The 25,664-nt window shown below is 37.5% G+C and overlaps 2 protein-coding genes across 4 annotated transcripts in view; one reads left to right on the top strand and one right to left on the bottom strand.

Moving 5' to 3' along the window:
• Positions 1-25,664, top strand: part of LOC121523988 (collagen alpha-1(XIV) chain-like) — a 269,909-nt gene that overhangs the window by 226,754 nt on the left and 17,491 nt on the right. For all 3 annotated transcript variants that reach the window (XM_041809125.1, XM_041809124.1, XM_041809126.1), the window contains exons 38-39: positions 22,112-22,207; positions 24,047-24,100. In XM_041809125.1, the coding sequence (XP_041665059.1) occupies positions 22,112-22,207; positions 24,047-24,100 (150 nt within the window). The remainder of the gene's footprint in view (positions 1-22,111; positions 22,208-24,046; positions 24,101-25,664) is intronic.
• LOC121523989 (CD209 antigen-like protein A) lies at positions 1,607-11,786 on the bottom strand. Its single transcript, XM_041809127.1, has 6 exons — positions 11,594-11,786; positions 8,497-8,616; positions 8,300-8,395; positions 8,074-8,201; positions 5,864-5,991; positions 1,607-1,855 (listed from the first exon to the last, which is right to left on the bottom strand). Exons 1-6 carry the CDS (start codon positions 11,727-11,729, stop codon positions 1,711-1,713), a joined length of 753 nt encoding a protein of 250 aa, XP_041665061.1. The 5' UTR covers positions 11,730-11,786; the 3' UTR covers positions 1,607-1,710.

Here is a 25,664-nt window from a genome sequence, read left to right as displayed (position 1 = left end):
GAGTTCTGATCAGTTTAAAGCACTGATATGTCCCTTTTCTGCTGATCAAGCCTGGTGTCCTTGAATGTTTGAGATCATCAAACTGTTTCTAATATTAGACAAAGATGACCTGATTAAATGCAACATTCAGTTTTCAATGAGGACTTTATTTATTAAGGGAATGAAAGCCATCCAGACCAGCCTGGCCTGATGTGAACAGTCATTACCCTCCTTTGTTTAATCATGAATTAACTCTGATTTACCACATTTTTGTAAAGCTGAGTTCCTTTTAACTATCCACACCTAGACCAGATCACTGCCAGACCTGCTGGATCCAGAATCTCTAAAACAGAACCTGTCTGACAAGTGAAGTAGGCTAAAAGATCTCCAACATCGTCATGAAACCATCTAAAGAAGAAAGTCACTCAGTGAGAGCCATTACCCACAAATGGAGAAAACTGTGAACAGTGGTGAACCTTCCCAGGAGTGGCCAGCCTCCATGACTCCAAGAGAACATGGACAATCCACCCAGGAGGTCCCAGAAGAACCCAGAACAACATCTAAAGACCTGCAGGCCTCACTGACTCAGTTAAGGTCAGAGGTCATGATTCACCAATCAGAAAGAGACTGGGCAACAGCGGCATCATGGGAGATTTCCAAGGCCAAAACCACTGCTGACCAAGAAGAACACAAAGACTGGTCTTACATTTGACTAAAAACATCCTGATGATCCCAAAGACTTCTGGGAAATATTCTGAGGACTGACCAGACAGAAGAGGAACTTTCTGGAAGGTGTGCGTCCCGTTCCATCTGGAGTCAGACTAACTCAGCATTTCATCAGCAGAACATCAGACCAACAGTCAGACATGGTGGTGGTAGTGTGATGGTCTGGACCAGGACCTGGACCACTAGAACCATGAATTCTGCTCCAACCAGGAAATCCTGAAGGAGAATGTCCGACCATCAGTTCATGACCTCAAGATCAAGACCACTTGGGTTATGGAGCAGGACCATGATCCAAACACACCAGCAAGTCCACCTCTGAATGGACTAAAGACTAAATGAAGGTTCTGGAGTGGTCTAGTCAGAGTCTGGACTTAGATCTGACTGAGAAGCTGTGGCGTGACCTTAAAAAGCCCTTCATGCTGGAAAACCCTCCAGTGTGTCTGAATGAAAACTATTCTGCAGAGAAGAATGGGACAACATTCCTCTCATCACCAGTTACTGTAAATGGTTCCCCCACCCAAACTGAAACAACCATTTATTAGATAGATCAGGGTTAGAGGCGATGACTTTTATAGGGTCTGGTAGGTCTGGATGGATTTTTCCTGTAATAAATGAAAAGATTTTAAAGCTGACGTTAGTTTTTACTCAGGTTTTCTCTGTCTAATGTTGGAATCTGTTTGATGATCTCAAACATTGAAGTGTGACAAATATGCAAAAAAAAATCAGGATTGAGACAAATCCATGGCAGTGCTCTCTCCATGAAGCTGAGTTTATCTGTGGATCCAGAGAGGTCAGCTGTTTTAAGGGTTTATAAGTTCAGGAAAAAAACATTTATGATATCAAAGTTGAAATAGCTCATAGGAATAAGCAGCCAGCAGACACTGAGCTCATGTTTGTGCCTTTATTTTGATATTTTAAAGAAAGCTCAGTTAACGGTGAGACAAGCAGAAACATCAATTTTACCAGAGATCATTGGTAAACCAGGATTCATCACAGGAGCAGGTGTTAGACAGAGAGGTTACCACTGATGATTGGTTTCTCACATATCCATCCTCTCAGACCACTGCTGGTGTGGTTGAATCTCCCTCGCTGATTCATGAAAACTTTAGACCCTTCTGAAGGCGTCGTAACAACTCCAGTCCCCCATGAGCTGTCACAAGAAAACAATAATGTCAATAAGCACAAATCACACGCGTTTCTAGAATAATGTTGGTAAGTAGTTGGACTAAAGCTTGCAGAGCAGGTGTGACTTATCCAGCTCCCAACCATCCACACACATTTACACAGCAGTGACACAGCGGTGGGAGCAAGGCGGGGCTTCTTTCTCATCTTTCTCATGGATGTACAGTCATGGATGAAAGTATTGGCACCCCTGGAACTTTTCCAGAAAATACACCATTTCTCCCAGAAATTGTTGCAATTACAAATGTTTTTGGTATACATGTGTTTATTTCCTTTATGTGCATTGGAACAACACAAAAAAACAGGAGAAAAAAGACAGCTCTACTCTGCTCTCTTCTGTGGGGTCCTTCTCAATACATATGTCATATGAATTGGGAAAAAATTAACTGAAACCAATGTCTTCCTCTAACCATCAACAAGCTTCTTACACCTCTCAGCTGGAATTTTGGACCACTCTTCTTGTGCAAACTGAATTGAATTAAAATTGAATAGAAATAATGCATCCATGATGTAATCATTCTATTTTTAGCACCTACGCCAGTGTTAAATACTCAGCACTCAATTAGAGCTTTACTTACGACAGGTGTACACTGTGATTTCAAGCCGACAGTACGACGGTCGTGGCAAAATGTCATCTTACACTGTGCGACTGGATCGTTTATGATGCACGACCTGAGTGCTCACACTGCGACTAGAGTCGGTACGGACTGTGACAGAAACCCGTGGAGTTCCCTTTTTTAAAAACTCACGCGTTCAGGGTGAGGCATATCCTCTCTCTCCCCCCATACCTCTCCCGCTCTCTCTCCCGCTCTCTCTCTGTCTCTCCCTCTCCCACTATCTCCCTGTGTGTGTGAGACAGGTAACACCCCTGTGTCTGCAGGTGCAGCGCAGGTCAGTAGATATATATATAATCTTTATTTAGACTCGAAAATCATTGAGGGCGAGCCCTCATTTACAATGATGTCGAGTAGACAAAGGAAAAACGCAAGATCGACGATAAAGAATAGAACAAATATAACAAACATATTCTATACATATAAGTACAGTAACAAGATAAAAAGGACATAATATCAATTAGAAATGGAACACCAGAGTCAATTAAAACAGGTGCAATCAGAGGACAAGAAATTCTGAGTTAATGATCTGAAATGACCCAAAGAAACAAGTTCTTTGATTTTTAAAGTGCTCTGTATTGAGTGCCAAGCAGATGGAGCAGAGAAGCTAAAGGCAGATCTGCCGAGCTCAGAGTGAACTCTGGGAACCTGGAGTGTAAGCCGGTCTTTAGAGCGGGTGTTATGAGCTCCAGAGGACCAGGCTAACATGGAGGAGAGGAAGCATCCTAATAAAAGCCTTGTAAATAAACGTGTGTGTGTGCAGGTCACGTCTCTCTGAGAGCGATGACCACCCAACCTTACTGTAAAGGATGCAATGGTGAGTGTTACAGGCATCACCAGTAATGAACCCAAGTGCAGAGTGGAAAACTGCATCAAGGGGTTTTAAAGTAGCAGCTGAAGCATGCCTGTACAAAATATCACCATAATCCAACACTGATAAAAAAAGTAGCCTCAACCAGGGTTTTTCTACAGTGCAGAGGAAAATACGATTTATTTCTAAAGGAAAAGCCGATCTTTCGGCGCAGTTTACTTACCAAGTTACACACGTGAGTTTTAAATGTAAACTTCTCATCAATCCAAATGCAGAGATATTTATATTCTGAGTAGTGATAATGACACTCTCAAAGTCAATGTTCTTAGCTCTAGAAAAGAGCACAGATTTAGTTTTCTCTGCATTCAGAACTAACCTGTGTTTGGTAAGAGCAACCTCCCAATCACTAAAGCAGCTCTGAAGAGAACACACAGCAGACTGTACATCATCAGCAATGCAATACAAAATTGTATCACCTGCATAAAGATGAATCTTACAATTTGAAACTGCTAACACAATATCATTTATATAAAGGGTGAAAAGCACTGGACCAAGGACAGAACCCTGAGGAACACCATTTGTGAGTGTAATAAAGTCTGATTTTACAACAATAAGCATTTTTTTTCAAAGCCAATATTGTCAAGCTTACTTAAAAGCATTGACTGATTAACCATGTCAAAGGCTTTGGAAAGGTCAATAAATAAAGCTGCACAGTGTTTCCTGTTATCCAGGGCTGATATAATATCATTTAAAACAAGAGTGGCAGCAGTAACAGTGCTGTGTTTTTGTCTAAAACCAGACTGGTGTGTATTTAAAACAGAATATTGTAAAAGAAATGATTTGAGCTGCTCATTTACTAAAGACTCACATATTTTTGAAAGGCACGATAGTTTGGAGATTGGCCTATAGTTGTTTATAACGTGTTTCACCACCTTTGTGTAGTGGAGTGACATAAGCGGTCTTCCAAGCCAAGGGAACAGCACAGGATGTAATAGACAGATTAAAAATATATGTAACGTAGTGTACCAAAATAGGGGCTGCAAGCTTTAAAAGGCAGGGATCGAGTTTATCCTCACCAACTGAATATTTGGAGTCCAAAGTTAATAAAGCATTGAGGACTGCATCAGGGGAAACAGGCTGCAGAGTAAATTTTGGTCTTGGCATTGCCTGGGAGGAATTATCAATAATAGAGAGAGGGGGTCCTGTGTATGTTTTATCAAATACATTTCCAGCAGCATTAAAATGATCATTGAAGGCCACACAGATGTCTTTCTGGTCAGTTATTATGGAGCCATCAGCTGAGGTGAGACGAGGTAATGAAGGTGAGGACTTCCGCTTAAGAGAATTTATCATCCTCCAGGATTTTGAGGGGTTAGATTAGGGATTAGGAACAAGAATCAAATAAAAATTCATTTTAGCCGTCCTTATTGTGGAGGTACATTTATTTCTAATGCGCCTAAATTCAACCCAGTGACTGGGCTCACCAGTACGCCTGGCAGGGGTCCAGGCCTTATTTCTCTCTCTCAGCAGAGTATTTCCTTCTCGTTCATTTACTTTATCATGGCGGGGTGCATCAGAAAGTGATTCCAGCTGTTGTCATGGTAATTTAGGGCGTTGTCTGACCGTTTACAAAGGAAAACACTTCCCCAAAGTTGTTTATTCTGCTCACGTTTCTGCTCTCACTGTGAAGTGTCTGGAGCCAAAATGTCAAACATGCCAGAAATCCTCCCGACCAGTTGGGAGCTGATTGTAAGGCTGTTCGACGGGCTGTGGTGGGCTGTGGTATGCCCGTGTACACGGCATGAGTAACGACACCCAATCCCTTTGGAGTCGTGCAACTCCAAATTCGTGGCTGAATCGCAGGAAAATCGAAGTGTACACACGGCTTTAGGGTAAAGTTTGCTCACTTAAATCAGAAACAGTTTATTTATGACATATGACGCATCTTTTCAAGACTTTCTGTCAGTTTAATCCAACATTTATCTAACCTGACAAACCTTCCATAGATGGTGTTTGGGAAAGGGCAGAGCCTTTGAAAAAAAATTCAGAGTGTGATTGGATGAACGTTCTCTCCGTCACAACTTTACGGGCCAATCAGAGCAACAGAACACGTGACATAGCAGCTACCGAGGAGTAAACTCCATAGAGAACTGCATAACAGTAACCGTGGTGACTGCAGACATGTCTGTACTCAACTTTTGAGGTTTTTGTAAAGAAAACAAATCACTGCTGTTCTTTGTTCTTCTTTTAATGAAGAAATGTCAATTTCTGGTAAAACTGGTGTTTTAGCAGCATCCACGCTAATCTCTTCCACCATAATTGCACCAGCCTCTTGTTGCTGCTTGCTTACGTCACGACTCCACCGCGCCCCTGAAAGTACCGCCCCTCGTTGCTGATTGGTTCTGTCTTTCTAACCGGGCCCAAACAGTTCAGACGGGAGCTTTGAAAGATGGATTCACCAGTTAAAACCACGGATACGGGCGTGTCCATCTGCTATGCAAGGTCAACGTTTAGCTCTAAGTAAATGAATATTGTTTAGTAAATTCCTTACAGCAGCATTTTCAGGAAATTGTTCACCCATTTCCACTCCCATTTTGATGTTTTGTCCCACTCTTGCTTCACCACTGACTGCAGACCAATCCATGAAGTGCCTCCTTTGTTCAGCTCTCTCAGAAAGTCCTGGTCATACAAAGAGACAAGAATATTAGTTTAGTTCAAACACAGATAAAGTCATGGTTGTTGATCTGGTGTTTTATAAAGTCTCTATGGCAAAGTTAACATGGAGAAGTGAAGAACAGAATAAATAAAGAAGCATTAGCTGTAGTGATCTTTCTTCCAGCAGGTGTCCACAGAAACATACTGTCCTGTCCAAGCACCAGCCAGCAGACCACAGACCTCTACAGGTGTTTGATTCAACCTTTCTGGGTTTCTGGGTTTTGATACGGCCGTGCTGGGAGTGTGTTTATTTGCAGTGTTGTTCACACACTTCACCTGTAGACAGAATTACATCAGGATAGAGGATGCAGCGTTGTCTCTGTAAAGCTCGCTGTGCCATAATTGTCTCTTTCCCTCCCTCTCTCAGGGGAAATCAATAACTATGATCAGATAAGATTGTGCAGTAATGCTGCATGTATTTTTGAACAGATGAAGGTCAGCCATGAACAGGGACAGACTGGGACAGAAATTCAGCCCTGGACTTTGACATGACGAGGCACCACAATATCGACGAAATATTAAACCAGCATGATAAAGTACATTAATATCTAAATACAGTTGCAAGAAAAAGTATGTGAACCCTTTGGAATTGCTTAGATTTCTGCATAAATTGGTCATTAAATGTGTTCTGATCTTCATCTAAGTCACAACAATAGACAAACAGTCTGCTTAAACTAATACCGCACAAAAATGATATGTTTTCATGTTTTTGTTGAACAAACCATGTAAACATTCACAGTGCAGGGTGGAAAAAGTATGTGAACCCCTAGGCTAATGACTTCTCCAAAAGCTAATTGGAGCCAGGAGTCAGCCAACCTGGAGTCCAATCAATGTGATGAGATTGGATGTGTTGGTTAAAGCTGCCCTGCCCTATAAAAAACACACACCAGTTTTGAGTTTGCTGTTCTCAAGAAGCATTGTCTGATGTGAACCATGCCTGGCACAAAAAAGCTCTCAGAAGACCTACGATCAAGAATTGTTGACTTGCATGAAGCTGGAAAGGGTTACAAAAGTATCTCTAAAAGTCTTGATGTTCATGTGTCCAAAAAAACATTGCTGCACATTTGAAGTTTGCAAAAGAGCACCTGGATGTTCCACAGCACTACTGGCAAAATATTCTGTCCATAGATGAAACCAAAATTGAGTTGTTTGGAAGAAACACACAACGCTATGTGTGGAGAAAAAAGGCACAGCACACCAACATCAAAACCTCATCCCAACTGTGAAATATGGGAAATATGGTGGAGGGGCCATCATGGTTTGGGGCTGCTTTGCTGCTTCAGGGCCTGGACGGATTGCTGTCACTGACGGAAAAATGAATTCCCAGTTTTATCAAGACATTTTACACCAGCTGAAGCTCAACAGAGGATGGGTGATGCAACAGGACAACAACCCAAAGCACAGAAGTAAACCAACAACAGAATGGCTTCAACAGAAGAAAATACGCCTTCTGGAGCGGCCCAGTCAGAGTCCTGACCTCAACTTGATTGAGATGCTGTGGCATGACCTCAAGAGAGCGATGCACACCAGACATCCAAATAATATTGCTGAACTGACTGAGTTTTGTAAAGAGGAATGGTCCAAAATTCCTCCTGACCGTTGTGCAGGTCTGATCTGAACGACAGGAAACGTTTGGTTGAGGTTATTGCTGCCAAAGGAGGGTCAACCAGTCATTAGCCTAGGGGTTCACATACCTTTTCCACCCTGCACTGTGAATGTTTACATGTTTTGTTCAACAAAAACATGAAAACATATCATTTTTTGTGCATTATTAGTTTAAGCAGACTGTGTTTGTCTATTGTTGTGAGTTAAGTGAAGATCAGAACACATTTAATGACCAATTTATGCAGCAATCCCAAAGGGTTCACATACTTTTCTTGCAACTGCATTTGGTGAAGTGGCTGTCTCTCTTCTGTTTTGTTGGTTTTAGTTTTCTGAATGTGTGAAACATTTCTACGATTGTGCGACAACAAAGACTTTTGTACTCTGTGGGATGTTTTTTGCATGCTCATGTTAAGCGTGTCTAAAATACCTGTTCACACTCACCTGTTCCTCTCTGCTGTTGATGACCACCAGGTCTGCTCCTCTATCCTGACAGTCCCGTCTGCCTTCATCCCAGCTCTTATTCTCAGTAGATTTGTAGTAACAGCTGAGCTGAAATCTTGTCCAAACCACTGAAAAGCCCCATTAGGTTTAACTGACAGGTTAGAAATCAGTCTGAACAGTGAGACTAAAGTTAGTTAATACTGAGATGTATTTAAAGCTTTCTCACCGGTGCTGTTCTCAAACAGACACAAACTGTTGCTCAGAGAGTCGTATTTGTTCTTCATCTCCTCATAACTGCTTTTATACGTCATGTTGATGTCGTCTGTATGCAAAGCAGACAAACAAGAAACTCAGGAAAAGAAGGAGGTGATTTAAAGTATTTTAGTGACTAAAGATGTAGGAAATGAAAGACGATGTCCTCACAGAAATGAGTCAGCACGGTGAGAGCTATGACCAGCAGGAGGCAGAGCAGAGCCAGGATCAGTGCGACAGCTTTGAAAGGGTTTCTGTGGACCGGCGGAGGATGCTCTGGACAGAGTCCTCCTGAGAGACAAAGTCAACAAGATGATCAGAGTATAAAAACACCTCCTACTGTACAAAGATGAACCCAAAAGCACCCCGTGACTGATGAAGCAGCGCCCCCTGCTGTTGAGAATTGACGCCAATGTGTGAGAGTGCAGTTCCCAAAGTCCTCTAAACCCACGGTTAGACAGAGAGCAGAGGGGACAGCGTGGGCCTCAGTCCCAGTCTTTATTTGATCTGTGAAAGAGTTTAAATTCTAGCACATCGCCTTAGAAGAAGTCTATCCCATCTTCATTTTTAGCAGAATGGTTTGATTTAAATCGTTCTGGTTTGTGTATATATGTTTGTCCCTGTTGCAGTTAACAGTTGTGGTTTAGTACTAGTATCAACTCATTTTTGACACTTGTAACTCCTTTTTGCCTCTTTAACCCAATATTTGTAAGATTTTAGCCCCTTTTGAACCACTTTTCCTGCATGTTTTATTCTCTTTGTACCACTCTTTTATCCATTTTTGCCACTTTTCTTCTATTTTTGCCACTTTTTAACCCATTTTAATGTTTTTTTTTGCAGTATTTTTTGTCATTTGTAACCAATTTTTGATGCCATTATCCCATTTTTCCTCTTTTACTCATTTTTGCCACATTCTAACCTCTTTTCACAACTTTTTTCTGCCAGTTTCTGTCCCTTTGTGCCCATTTTGCCACTTATCACCCCTTTTCACCACTTTATCTGTCATTTTTGCAGCACTTCTGCCAACCTTAACTTTGTTTTTAGATATCTACTAGTTTTGACAGTAAATTTCAGTAAAAACAGATCCAATGTTCAGCCATTCTAAAACTATTTAGTATTAATTGTTTGTGGGGTGAATTTAACAGCTGCAGACATCTAAAGCCAAAGGATCCTCTTAAAACCACAACATCTTCTTTTCCTCCTCTTCTGAATTTAATGATCTTTCAGGGGCCGGACAGGAAGCTTTGAGGGGCCTGATATGGCCCCCGGGCCACCAGTTGACGACCAGTGCTGTAAAACCAACAATTGGGGAGGGCCCATTCTCCCTGGTAATGACTAGAAATGTCCTGCATTTTGAAAGAAAATACAAATACTAATACAATTATATAACTAAAAACATGTTTAATTTTTGTGTATTTGAACGTCCGGCCTTCAGAGTTTCTGCCGAGACTAGATCTAGAGACTAGATCTGGCCCTTGTCCAGATGTACTTGATGAGCCCTGCTGTAGACAGACTGTTTTAGAAAAACTCATTCAAACTAACTAGAACAGAAGCTTCATAACAGAGATGACAATAATCTATTATTAATCAGTCATCTTGGATTTGTCATGACATCTTATAAACAGGAAATTAAGTCAGATGCTCAAAATTTCCTGGATTCAGTCACATCTCACAATTTGGATTTGACTTTACAGGGTGTTTATCCATTTGACGTTTCATAAATGTTGTAAACACTTAAATCAGTAGATTCAGTTCTGGTCCAGTGCAGTGAAGTGTGGAGAAATCACACACATTTGTTTATTTCTGCATTAAATGTGATTTTCATTTTCTCAGGTCAGGCCTTACAAACATCTTATCTTAAATTGTATATTTAATGTAGAAACCCTGTAAAACAGTTCGGAGGCAACCTAGACCTTCACCTTCTCTATAGTGTACAGCAGGAGGAGGACATTCTCGCCCACCAGGGGGCGCTCCATGAATGTGAAGGGAAAACTATGAATTAGGTGGTTAGGACTTGTGGTTCTGTGTACGAGGCGTTAAACAGGTTCATTTGATTTTTACTAGAAAGTTCATTCTGGTGTCTTTGTTTTCTCTTTACAGAAAAAAAATCCACTTATTTTCATATTTTCTCATTTAGTTTTTAAAAAGAGATATTTGTGGACCCCATCACCCACTCCATCAAAGATTCTTTTGTTCATGTCAAGTATTTGGCCATTTCTCTGTCTGCATGCATCAGGAGGAGTGTGAGTTAAGTCAAAGAATAGACACCTTCTCTGTTCAAAATGTAAATCTAAGCGGTTTAAGACAAACTTTACATGTGAATCTGAGCTGTTTAAGACAAACTTTACATGTGAATCTGAGCTGTTTAAGACAAACTTTACATGTGAATCTGAGCGGTTTAAGACAAACTTTACATGTGAATCTAAAACTTAACATGTGAATCTAAAACTTAACATGTGAATCTAAAACTTAACATGTGAATCTAAAACTTAACATGTGAATCTAAAACTTAACATGTGAGTCTAAAACTTAACATGTGAATCTAAAACTTAACATGTGAATCTAAAACTTAACATGTGAATCTAAAACTTAACATGTGAGTCTAAAACTTAACATGTGAATCTAAAACTTAACATGTGAATCTAAAACTTAACATGTGAGTCTAAAACTTAACATGTGAATCTAAAACTTAACATGTGAATCTAAAACTTTACATGTGAATCTGAAACTTAACATGTGAGTCTAAAACTTAACATGTGAATCTAAAACTTAACATGTGAGTCTAAAACTTAACATGTGAATCTAAAACTTACATGTGAATCTAAAACTTAACATGTGAATCTAAAACTTAACATGTGAATCTAAAACTTTACATGTGAATCTAAAACTTAACATGTGAGTCTAAAACTTAACATGTGAATCTAAAACTTAACATGTGAGTCTAAAACTTAACATGTGAATCTAAAACTTAACATGTGAATCTAAAACTTAACATGTGAATCCAAAACTTAACATGTGAATCTAAAACTTAACATGTGAATCTAAAACTTAACATGTGAGTCTAAAACTTAACATGTGAATCTAAAACTTAACATGTGAATCTAAAACTTAACATGTGAATCTAAAACTTAACATGTGAATCTAAGCTGTTTATGAGCAGAATAAAAGAATGCCGGCTCATCCTATCCATGCATGCTAATGTAGCGTCCTGTCCCCATGATGCAGATTTACATGAAGAGTAATAAAAGGACTGATCTGTATCGGGTACCTTGGTCGGTCCAGGTGTCGGCGCTCTCATAGATGTCCACCACCCTCTCCTCTCGCTCTCCTCCGTCTTTCTGGACTCCTCCGCTGAATCTCACATTCATGCTCACTTTCGGCTCTTCGTAGATGTTTGAAGACATTTTACAGAAAACTCTGCTGGGGTGTTCAGACGCCTGGTTTACGTTCTGTAGTCGCTCTTGTTGTTTCTCTGGATCAGAAACCTTCTGATATCGCTGATTGTGGTTTTGTAAAGGTGTGTGACGTTGGTGTGTTTCAACATCCAGGAAGCAGAAACAGGAAAACCTCCCTCCCCCTCGACCTCACTGACTATCTTAACGTCAGCTAAGGATGATCAGTGGTTTGTGGTGAGAGCTACAGCAGGATGTAGATCTCCACTGATAATAACTCTCCTTCTCATGTAGCTAAAGGGGTAAATAACATTATAAAAACATTATAAAAAAATAATAATAACATTATAAAAACATTATAATAACATTATAAAAACATTATAAAAAATAATAATAACATTATAAAAACATTATAAAAACATTCTAATAACATTGTAATATCATTATAAAAACATTATAAAAACATTATAAAAACATTGTAATATCATTATAAAAACATTATAAAAACATTATAAAAACATTATAATAACATTATAAAAACATTATAATTACATTATAAAAACATTATAATAACAAACATTATAATAACATTATAATAACATTATAAAAACATTATAATAACATTATAATAACATTATAAAAACATTATAATATCATTATAAAAACATTATAAAAACATTATAAAAACATTACAATAACATTATAATAACATTATAAAAACATTATAATTACATTATAAAAACATTATAATATCATTATAAAAACATTATAAAAACATTATAAAAACATTACAATAACATTATAATAACATTATAAAAACATTATAATTACATTATAAAAACATTATAATAAAACATTATAATGTTATTATAATAACATTATAAAAACATTATAAAAACATTATAATATCATTATAAAAACATTATAATAAAACATTATAAAAACATTATAATGATATTATAATGTTTTTATCATGTTATTATAATGTTTTTATAATAACATTATAAAAACATTATAATAACATTATAAAAACATTATAAAAAATAATAATAACATTATAAAAACATTATAAAAACATTCTTATAACATTGTAATATCATTATAAAAACATTATAAAAACATTATAAAAACATTGTAATATCATTATAAAAACATTATAAAAACATTATAATAACATTATAAAAACATTATAATAACATTATAATAACATTATAAAAACATTATAATAACATTATAATAACATTATAAAAACATTATAATAACATTATAAAAACATTATAAAAACATAATAACATTATAAAAACATTATAATAACATTATAATAACATTATAAAAACATTATAATAACATTGTAATATCATTATAAAAACATTATAAAAACATTATAATAACATTATAAAAACATTATAATAACATTATAATAACATTATAATAACATTATAAAAACATTATAATTACATTATAATAACATTATAAAAACATTATAAAATCATAATAACATTATAAAAACATTATAATAACATTATAATAACATTATAAAAACATTATAATAACATTATAATAACATTATAAAAACATTATAATATCATTATAAAAACATTATAAAAACATTATAAAAACATTACAATAACATTATAATAACTTTATAAAAACATTATAATTACATTATAAAAACATTATAATTACATTATAATAACATTATAAAAACATTATAAAAACATAATAACATTATAAAAACATTATAATAACATTATAATAACATTATAAAAACATTATAATAACATTATAATAACATTATAAAAACATTATAATATCATTATAAAAACATTATAAAAACATTATAAAAACATTACAATAACATTATAATAACATTATAAAAACATTATAATTACATTATAAAAACATTATAATATCATTATAAAAACATTATAAAAACATTATAAAAACATTACAATAACATTATAATAACATTATAAAAACATTATAATTACATTATAAAAACATTATAATAAAACATTATAATGTTATTATAATAACATTATAAAAACATTATAAAAACATTATAATATCATTATAAAAACATTATAATAACATGATAAAAACATTATAATATCATTATAATGTTTTTATAATGTTTTATTATAATGTTTTTATAATAACATTATAAAAACATTATAATAACATTATAAAAACATTATAAAAAATAATAATAACATTATAAAAACATTATAAAAACATTCTTATAACATTGTAATATCATTATAAAAACATTATAAAAACATTATAAAAACATTGTAATATCATTATAAAAACATTATAAAAACATTATAATAACATTATAAAAACATTATAATAACATTATAATAACATTATAAAAACATTATAATAACATTATAATAACATTATAAAAACATTATAATAACATTATAAAAACATTATAAAAACATAATAACATTATAAAAACATTATAATAACATTATAATAACATTATAAAAACATTATAATAACATTGTAATATCATTATAAAAACATTATAAAAACATTATAATAACATTATAAAAACATTATAATAACATTATAATAACATTATAATAACATTATAAAAACATTATAATTACATTATAATAACATTATAAAAACATTATAAAATCATAATAACATTATAAAAACATTATAATAACATTATAATAACATTATAAAAACATTATAATAACATTATAATAACATTATAAAAACATTATAATATCATTATAAAAACATTATAAAAACATTATAAAAACATTACAATAACATTATAATAACTTTATAAAAACATTATAATTACATTATAAAAACATTATAATTACATTATAATAACATTATAAAAACATTATAAAAACATAATAACATTATAAAAACATTATAATAACATTATAATAACATTATAAAAACATTATAATAACATTATAATAACATTATAAAAACATTATAATATCATTATAAAAACATTATAAAAACATTATAAAAACATTACAATAACATTATAATAACATTATAAAAACATTATAATTACATTATAAAAACATTATAATTACATTATAAAAACATTATAAAAACATTATAAAAACATTACAATAACATTATAATAACATTATAAAAACATTATAATTACATTATAAAAACATTATAATAAAACATTATAATGTTATTATAATAACATTATAAAAACATTATAAAAACATTATAATATCATTATAAAAACATTATAATAACATGATAAAAACATTATAATATCATTATAATGTTTTTATAATGTTTTATTATAATGTTTTTATAATAACATTATAAAAACAGTATATATCAGGGGTGTCAAACTCAATACAGCAGGGGCTGAACTCTGGATTTAGGTCGAACCTGAGGGCCTAACAGGGTCAAAATTAAACTATTACTGTCAACCTCATTTTCACCAGTAATAAAATATGAAACAAAAACAGCACTGATGATAAATCATTTGGAAATTCAAAAGAAATAAAAACATTAAGTTTAAAGGCTCAAATCTGAGATAAAAATAGAAAAATAATGTTTTTAAGAGAACAAGTATATGAGGAGAAAGTTGAAATCACACGTTTGAAAGGCCAAAATATGACTTAAAATTTTAAATTGTGTGTCTGGTATATCAAAATATGGGATTAATAAAACAAAACTAGGAGTTGAAATGTCAAAATATGAGCCAGAATCCAAAATGATGACTTAAAAAGTTAAAAAATATGAGCTAGATGTCAAAATGATGACTTAAAAAGTAAAAAATTTGACTTGAATTTAGAATTGGGAGTCTAACAGGTCAAAATATTATATAAAAAGTAAAAATAATTATTTTAATTTGTCAGTTTAACATTTGACCCTAAAGCTTTCACACCGCTACCATTTAATGGTTTTAAAACAGAGTGTTTGTCTCTGGATGGTGGATGTGAGCGTGCTCTGTAGGAGGGCCGATTCTGTTCAAAATGAAGAACCCTCAAATTCCACATACTCCGTCTGCACAGTGATCCACATGTGAAGCAGCACGAAACAAAGCGTTCCCCTTCTAGTCCGTCTATTCCACAGCACTCTCTGCTCTGTCCGTCTTCTATATGGATCATAAATCCATTCATCAAATCAATCTAATGTGATGGTTGTGCTTTTTTAGACCGTAAACTCGGTGCATCCGCCTCCATTAATAAGAAAACAACGAAGAAAAAAAAACTTCCAGTTTAGTTCAGGTGACCTCTGGTACAAGAAGACGAGATATGGCGGCACCCGTCTGACCTCCAGTATAAAGTCAGGGTCCTTGTCTGCATCCAGGTCCCTCTCCTTAAGAGAGATTGTAAGAAAGCTAGTTTGACATGGATGAGGCTTTTATTGTGAAAATCCAGTTTACAGAAGAGATGAGGAGGAACCATCCTTAGGTTTTAGGAGTTAGAGGAAGGTTGAATGTGACGTGTTTTTCCAGTGCCTTACCAAAACGATAGAAAAAGAAATAATGTGAAATTTGGTGCCGTTTTTCTTTGAGAGCTTCATCCTGAGAACCCCGTCACAAATAAAAACTCATATTCACTGGTTTTCCTCTCATGACGGCTGCCATCGACTCGGAGCTGCAGATGGAGTTAGACCTCTGAAAACAAAAATAGATGAAGAATAATGTATACAGATTTATTATTTAATGGTTTATTTTCAGCTTCTTCCTCTCTGAATTCAGCCATTCTGTGGAGAGATAGCATCTCAAGAGTTTATCCTGTTTCACTGATACAAACGTTTCCTCTTTTAATCAGATGTCACACCACTGACACAGAGAAAGAACTAGAAGGACTGAAGTTAACCAACACTATACAACTGAGGTTTCACAGCTTCACCGTCTGGGTGTAGAGGATGAAAACAGTCATGAAGGAAACAGGAAGCTCCAGCAGCTCCTGTTGTTTACAAACCTTTTTATTTCTAAGCCACTGTTACGGCTGGCTCAAATGCCGAACATAACAATGGAAACCACACACTCGATGGGTTAAATAATAATCACTTTTATTGAAGTTTTAACCAAGGTTTAACTAAACAAAACCTGAGCGCACACAAAGGAAGTGCTGCTGCTGGAGGTGCTGCTGCTGCAAGGTGGAGAAAAAGAGAGTGAGCTGGTTAGCAGATCCTGCCTAAATAGACTCTGGGTCATTAACCACAGCTGCAGACAAGGTGACATCAGCAGTCACTAAAGGAAACACCAAAATAAAACAGGAAGCACTCATGTAACACTCCCCCCCATAAAGATGGCACATATTGTGACATCACTCAAAAACACGAGACAAGGCATCAGCAACAACATTTTCTTGGCCTTTCTTATGGCGAATCTCTTGAATCAAGACAGCTCCAGCACCTTTACCACTGGCATCAACCTCAAGCTTGAATGGAACAGCAAAATTTGGGGCAGCAAGTACAGGAGAGTTGCACAGGACAGCCTTAACAGCTTGAAAAGCCTGCTCACACTTGGAGTCCCACACCAACTCCCTAGCTGGACTGACAAGGTCAGTCAGGGGTGCAACAATGGTGGCAAAGTTGCAACAGAATGCTCTATAATAACCTGCTAACCCAAGGAAACGTCTCAACTGGCGTTTAGTAGTGGGGACAGGGTACTGAGCCACAGCACTGATCTTAGCTGCAATGGGGCAAACCTGTCCCTGACCTACTTCTTTACCAAGGTAAGTAATAGTGGCTTTTGCAAACTCACATTTACTGAGGTTAAGAGTTAAAGACGCTTTCTCAAAGCAGTCAAAAACACTGTGCAAAGTATTCATGTGACTTTCCCAGTCAGGTGAATACACAACAACATCATCTAAGTAGGCCTCACAATTAGGTACACCAGACAACACTGTCCACATTAGCCGCTGAAAGGTGGCAGGGGCATGACACATGCCAAATGCCATGACGGTGACATATGGCACGGAAAACCTGGCCTGCAGTGCTGATCCAGGTATCGGCAGAAGGGCCAACACAGAATCACCTGGACAAAAAGAACGCTGCACTGCCTTTTTGTCAAAGTGCTGTTTCATTTTACCTTGAGAAGCTGACATGGCCTGTTTAGCAACTTCACAGGCATTGTGAAGGCGCTCACGGAAGGAACTCACATAGTCACAGAGGACTCTGTGAGCAGTTTCTCTCGCAGCAACTTTAAAGGACCCCTAACTGTGTGACCAAAAACTAGCTCGGCAGGGCTAAAACCCAGTGATTCCTGCACAGTTTCACGGATAGCAAACAACAAGAATGGAATACCTTCATCCCATTCAGGACCATGTTCAAGACAGTAGGTGCGAAGCATAGATTTAAGGGTCTGGTGAAATCTTTCCAGGGCACCTTGACTCTCAGGGTGAAAGGCACTAGAAACCTGATGTTTCACACTAAGAACCTGTAATACTTGATTAAACACCTTGGACATGAAGTTCGTCCCTTGATCTGTCTGGATGATTTTTGGTAAACCAAAAGTAGTGCAGAACTTCACAAGTTCCCACACAACAACCTTAGCTTTCATAGAACGCAGGGGTATTGCCTCAGGGTAACGGGTGTTAGCACACATAATAGTCAAAAGATATTGAAAGCCAGACTTTGACTTTGGTAGAGGGCCTACACAGTCAACAATGAGTCTCTCAAAAGGTTCCCCTATCACCGTAATAGGCTGAAGAGGTGCAGGGGGAACCACCTGATTGGGCTTGCCTGCTAACTGGCACACATGACAAGTACGACAATACTCAACCACTGAAGATTTTAAACCTGGCCAAAAGAAGTGTCTCAGAATCCTGTCATAGGTCTTTGTAACTCCCAAGTGACCAGACATAGCATTATCATGAGCTAACTTTAATACCTGTGCACAATATACAGAAGGTACAACAACTTGGTAGGTGGTACTCCAGTCTGACCCATCATTAACAGCAGTCCACTTACGCATAAGTACATCACCTTCCACAAAGAAACCAACGGGAACAGACGACAATCCTTCCTTAGGCTTAACAGCTGCAAAACACTTACCTAACGAAGGATCAGCTTTCTGTGACTTAACTAGCTGTTCTCTACCTAATGGAAGTGAGCTAACAGTCACATCAGGATCACACAATGTCAACTCAATAACCTCTGGGACAGTAGCTGGGGTACCACTACTACTTTCTCTGTTGGGCTTAGCATCAGAACTAGCCACTAGCACTTGGCTATCAGTGTCAAAAGTGTCAACCATAAACGTATCAGCAAGGTTAGCTTCATTAGCTTTGCGAGCCTGAGCTCGGGTCACGACACAAGCAGGATAAACACAAGCATCTGTTTTTAGTTCACTTTGGTCAGAGTCAGACTGTTCAGTAAGCATAGGGTTGTCTGTCACAACTGGTGAAGGAAACACCTTTCCTCCAGCAAGGTCATTACCTAGAATGAGACTGACCCCTTCTACTGGAATGTAGGGACGCAAACCAACTTGAACAGGCCCTGTGACCAATCCACATTTTAAATACACTGTGTGCAGAGGGGCTCTGAGATAGGACATTTCACATCCTTGTATCAGTGCATCACCACCAAGAAAAGTTTTGTCAGACTAAGGTAACACTCCCTGCAGAAGAATAGATTTTGAGGCACCAGTATCCCGCAAGATATAGACTGGAACAGCATAGTCAGATTCGGACAGTGCTACAAAGCCATCAATAATGAATGGTTCGAAACCTGATGGTTCAGAGACATTTTTGCAGGACTGATCATGTTTTCATTCAGTTTTCATAACAGGAAGTGGGCCACTCACAGAACCAATCAAGGCCACTGGTTTAGGTTTTTGCTTCTTACTTAGAATTGGACAGTCAGCTACCATATGGCCAAGCTTTTTGCAGTAAAAACAAACACGTTCTGAACTGCTGGTTTTAGAACTGGGGGTTTTACTACCTGAGAAACTGGCAGAACTTTTGTTTGAAAAGCGAGGACGCTGAGGAGTAGTGCGAGTTTTAGTCTCTGTCTGAGGCTGGTCACTAAATGAAACTTTATGAGCTAAAACATACTCATCAGCCAAAATAGCTGCATCTGCAACAGTTTTTGTCCTTTGTTCACTTAAATAGGTTGCAACAACTTCTGGAACACAATTTTTTAACTCTTCAAGGAGAATTAACTGTCGCAAATCTTTTGTTTCTACTTTTGTTGAGGTGCACCACCGATCAAACAAAATCTCTTTTTCTCGCGCAAATTCCACAAAAGTTTGCTTTTCAGCTTTGGAATAGCTACGAAAACGCTGTCTATAAGCCTCTGGCACAAGTTCATATGCCCGCAAAATGGACCCTTTCACAGTATCATAGTCGAAGCTCTTCTCTAAAGTTAGTGAGGAATACACCTCCTGAGCTTTACCAGAAAGAACACACTGCAAAAGCAAAGTCCAACAGTGCTTAGGCCACTCCAAGGTGGTCGCCACCCTCCTTTCAATGAAAAATACTTCTCAACATCTTTTTCATTGAAAGGAGGCACCAAATTTATATTTTTACCGACATCAAATTTGGAGAAACTCGAGGAGCCAGATTTATCAGTAGCATTACTCCCTGTCTGAGCCCTCAACTGTATCTCCTGAAGTTCTTTCCCGCTCCAGCTCATGCTTTCTGATCTGCTCTCTTTCCTTTGCCTCAATCTCTAATTCAAGTTTTCTTAATTGTAACTTTAACTCAAGCTCTCTTGATCCTGAAGCTTTGCCTACAGAAACTTCTGACGTTTCTATCTCACTCTGCTTTTCCTGCTCTTCCTCTGAAAAAGCATCTGATTGCTCAGTGGGCAGTTCAAATTTTTAACACAAAATGCCCTGTTCAAGTAACCCATTTATGATTTTAGAGCGGAAATCATCTTTTTTAAGATTACCTTGAATAGCAACGCCATAATGGTCTGCTACAGCATGAAGATCCTTTTTTGTGCAAACAAAAAGTTGCTTAGCATCAGGCTCCTTAACAAACCTGTCTAACTCAAATGCCATAATAGCAACACACTAAGGCACACTTGTCACTGAACCACAAATTTCTCCACAGAGATTCACAAAAATGGGCCACAGAGCTGCAGCTATGTTGTGACTATTCGACACAACTAAATCACAGCTCACACACGAAAAGAAGAACCCACACGAGTAACTAGGGCACTTTCCACTAAACTGAGAGAACCTCAGTGCTATACTACACAAAAGTAGGACTACTTTAATCCCCCTTGAACTTATGATGTAGCACACAAAATTTACCCATGCAAATTACCTCAAATGTAACCTGCTGGTCAACAAAAGCTAAGCTAAGCTAGCTACAAACTCAGGGAGAACTAGCCTACACACAAAGACAAGCTACACACTTCCACCTGATGCCACAAAATAGCCTAATACAAGCACTGTATAACACACAAAAGTTAGGCTTTAGAAAACAGTCAATAATACCCCACAATAAAGAAGAGTACCTACACAAAATTACCTAGCCAGCACAAAACATCTTCCACTGAGTACTGGAAACATATCACTGAGTGTACAGAAAAAAAAAAGCAACTCCCCCTGGTTCCTACCTAAACTTTTCTAAACCTACCTGGTTGGCGTGCCGGGCTCGAGGCATCACTAGACCCAGAATACCGCAGAAGGCCACAGACACGACCAACTACAATAAACTGAATCCAGCGCACCCCCTCCCCAGGGTTACCAGAAAAAATGTGAAAGAAATGAAAACAACAAATGAGAGGCCGATGGAAGGACGACCGAAGTCAGCCCAGCAAGACCCCTCCTAACTAAACCAGGGAGAATTACCTCTAACTTGGCATCCCATACACTCAGACCATGTGCTTCCACACGTACTCACCAGAAGACTCCCAGCAGAAACTGCCTCAGTGCTTGTATCACACCTCCAAAACTAAAAAAAACCTGAACAAACTAAACTAATCTAGGGGCAAAACTAATCCAAGTTCAACCACGAGCCCCCGTTATTATGTTACGGCTGGCTCAAATGCCAAACATAACAATGGAAACCACACACTCAATGGGTTAAACAATAATCACTTTTATTGAAGTTTTAACCAAGGTTTAACTAAACAAAACCTGAGCGCACACAAAGGAAGTGCTGCTGCTGCAAGGTGGAGAAAAAGAGAGTGAGCTGGTGAGCAGATCCTGCCTAAATAGACTCTGGGTCATTAACCACAGGTGCAGACAAGGTGACATCAGCAGTCACTAAAGGAAACACCAAAATAAAACAGGAAGCACTCATGTAACAGCCACGCAAGACTGAGACCAGAATCTCACAGAACACCAGACCCAGACCCAGACCCAGACCCAGACCCATAGAACACAGCCTCTTTAAAAGGTGTAACAGCAACTGCAGTTGTTTAGTGTACTGACCTAACTCTCTCTCTCCCTCTCTCTCTCTCTCTCTCTACAGGGGCCAACAGGTCCTGTGGGTGATATTGGCGTACCGGGACCTCAGGGACCCCAAGGACCCCAGGGGCCCAGTGGGCGCTCCATCATTGGATCCCCGGTACAGCAAACACACGACCATAGATCAGCGTTATAGATCTGAAGTCCACATTATTATATGTTCATGATTCAGTTAGCACTCACAAAGAAAGTACTGCTCATTTATTTATTTATTTATCCTGCAACATGTTCACGTTTGCTTATCTACAGCCTTTCTTTTAATGCAAAGTTTTTACGAACTCAGATCCCAAAAAGTTGGGGCGTTCTTCTAGATGTAAATAAAACCTCGATGCAGGCATTTGCAACTGTTTTTCAACCTGTTTTTAGCACAGCACGAAGACATTTAATGTTAAAACTCATAAACTTTACTGCTATTTGGAAATATACACAGATTCAGTGTTTAATTCCTGCAGTATATTCCATAAAAGTTGGCACAGGAGCATGTTAACTACTGTTTCTTTACTTCTAACAACACTGCCAGGGTCTGGGGCTGGAGAACCTCCACTGTTGAAGGATTTAAAGTGGAATTCTTTCACATGTTCTTAACTCACCCAGCAGTGTGGGGTTTCTTTGTCAAATTATGTATTTTAGAGTGTGCTGTACATTTTCAGTGGGAGATAGGTCAGTCTAGGTCCTGCCCTCTTTTTTTGTGAAGCCATGCTGTTGTGACTTGATCGGAATGTGTCTTTGCATTGTCTCACTGAATTAAACGCTGTTAGACGTTCCTGAAAAAAATGCTGTCTGCATGGAAGCAAGTGATGCTTGTTTTAAAATAGGCTGCAGTTCCACAGCCACAGAGTGATGTTTTCACTGGTTACCTAAAGAAAGGAGTAGATGAAGAACTATCTACAGTAGGGAGAATCAGCTGATCTGAAGCTTCATAGTCACAGAACATCAGCATTGATTTAATATCACGTCCATCACAGATAGACCAGGCTGATGTGAGCCTTCACATCCGTGTTCTTCAGCCCGGAGCTGAGTGTTACTGTCGCGCGCTGATGTGACGTCAGTCCAACCTCCTATTGTTGTTTGTGTAGCTCCACCTTTCTGGGACGGATAGGTAAGACTGGCACCCCTACGGAAGGGTGCCAAAAAGTGGGACGGTACAGGTCAGTTTTTTTGGGACCCTCTCCAACACTTGCTCTATGGAAACGAAAAACAGTGTGCCATGCCACGCTGTACCAAATTGAACCAGACTGCTTGGTGGTCCTGAATGGTCCTTTTCCTCTTAAGCCCAGACTCAGCAGCCTATCTCTAAAACTGTTTGAATGGACTCGTCAAACCAGAGGAAACGTTTCTACCTTCGATTAGAGAACGGTCTCCTGGATGTTGTCGGCTTATATGTTTTAGTCTGTCCATGGTACAGTCTTAACTCTCATTAGTAGATGCAGAGATGTACTGTGTTAACTAACAAAGTGTTTCTGAGCCCACATTGTAATATCCATCACAGAATGATGATGAGTTTTAGTGCCTGAGGGGTCAAAGGTCACAGGCATTCAGTGTTGGTTTTCAGCCTCGCCCCTCAGCAAAGATTTATCTAGATTCTCTGACGATTTTATTGACTGTAAACGGTCCAGTCTCTCAGCTCCTTCCACCTGTATGTTGAGGCGCATTGTTCTATCAGACTGTTTGCCCTAAAAGGGGAGAACCTTGGCTTGTCGCTGATTGTGGTCAGCTGAGTGTTTCAGGAATGCTCCTTTAACATCCAACAGGTGCACTGATCACGTGTTACTAATTAACCTAATTAGTTGTGGAGTGTTCCAGGTATTTTTGAGCGTTCTACAACTTTCCCAGTCCTTTCTTGCTTCTGTCCTAACTTTTTGGAACATGTTGCATGCATGCATCAAAGTCAGAACATGTACTGATTTCTTAAAATGTGATTGTTATGTTTTGTCTGCAGGGTCCTCCAGGAGAGAGAGGACAGAAAGGTGATGCTGGACCACAGGGACCTCAGGTATGAAGAGACTGGAGGAGAGCAGCGACATTCACCAGAGGACCTCTGGTTATCTAGGAGTCTAGGACAGTTAGAATTCATAGAAACTGAAGTGTGGGGCTTTTATGGTGAGCCTGTAAAGACTGAGCCATATAGATTTTCCTCCACGCTGACAAAAGAGAGCAAATTCCAACCATGGCTGAGGATGTTATCAATCCTTAAGAGGTCCTTTAATTCCCTAACACAAATGTCCGCTCCCCAAAAACTGCTGTGAAAACATTTTTTCTTCATATTCTTTTTCTCTTTAAACGAGTCAGTCTTTTAAAATCACATCAGCCTGAAATTTAAATATCAAATATTATATTTTGGGGTTTTTAACCCTTTAAAGGCCAGTATGTTTAACACACCTCCACTGTTTTTAATAGAACAAAACCACAGAAACTTGAATAAAATAAAAACACACACTTTTTCATTATCCAACATCAATAGCGACACACACTCATCATTTCAGTAGCAAGGCACCTTTGCAAGATCAGTAAGAAGTGGGACATTTGCAGCATGCTTTGAATGGGAAAAAGTAGCGCCATCTGGTGGACAAATATAAAAACCAAAAACTGAAGGCTAGTGGTCCAAAATGAAATGTTGTCATAAGAGCATATATTACTTTATGTTCAGATAAATGTGGGATCAAAAATGTAATTTTCAATGGTTTTCAATGGGACATTTTTGGTCCTAAGAAACAAATGTGCCAGTTTTTGTGTAGCTTAGCCACTTTAGGCTAATTTAAGGATCTAAGACAACAGTTCTAAAACAATTTAAGCTTTATCCATTCAACACAGCCAAAATGGCTTTAAAATAACATGATGAATGGTACAAAATGTCCCTAGCATATCTTTAAAGGAATCCTGTATGTTCAGACTAGTTCATCTTGTTGGGTAGGTATTTGTGTCTCTCATATAAATGTCGCCATGTTTTGCTTCGCTCTGGTACTGTGATGTCGCAGTGCTGCAGCACTCCTTGCCGTTGCTATAGTAACTGCTGTTTCTGACTGGCTGCCAGTGTTAGGTCTGCACATCTTACACATGGAGAATTTTAAAATTTGAGGTCTCTTCCATTTTTTTCCTCACACCAAAAGTGGTTATCGGTCAAACTAGACAGGAAAGTGATAAATACAGAGCCACCTTGTTGTAGCAAATATTTACGTCCACATCGGTAGAATATGTTTGAAATCTGTTTCTTGATGAGCCAGATGAAGGCCACGAGCTAAAATGCGTCAAGTTGTTCCCCGAACTACTGCTCTTGTGAAGTTTTCTGTTCCCACATGGTTCAAAATGTTGCGTGTAAAGATAAACACAGTACGAAAACACTTCCTGTTTGTGCTTCTCAAAGTTAAAGCCCACATTAGCATTTCTTTGGAGAAACTCCCTTCTTTTGTACATAATACTTTCTATTTGAAAAGCTACACTTCCTCTATACGCTGAATCCAGTCACTTGTAGGGAGTTTTTTTGAGGTAAAATTTAGGAGGATTGACAGAGCTGCAAGCAGAAAAACATACTGCCAGTTTGAAACAGCGGTTACTATAGC

Source organism: Cheilinus undulatus, linkage group 16 (genome assembly GCF_018320785.1).
Source record: "Cheilinus undulatus linkage group 16, ASM1832078v1, whole genome shotgun sequence".
Lineage (NCBI taxonomy): Eukaryota > Metazoa > Chordata > Actinopteri > Labriformes > Labridae > Cheilinus > Cheilinus undulatus.
Note: the sequence above shows the minus strand (reverse complement) of the source record. Positions and strands in the feature narration are given on the sequence as shown.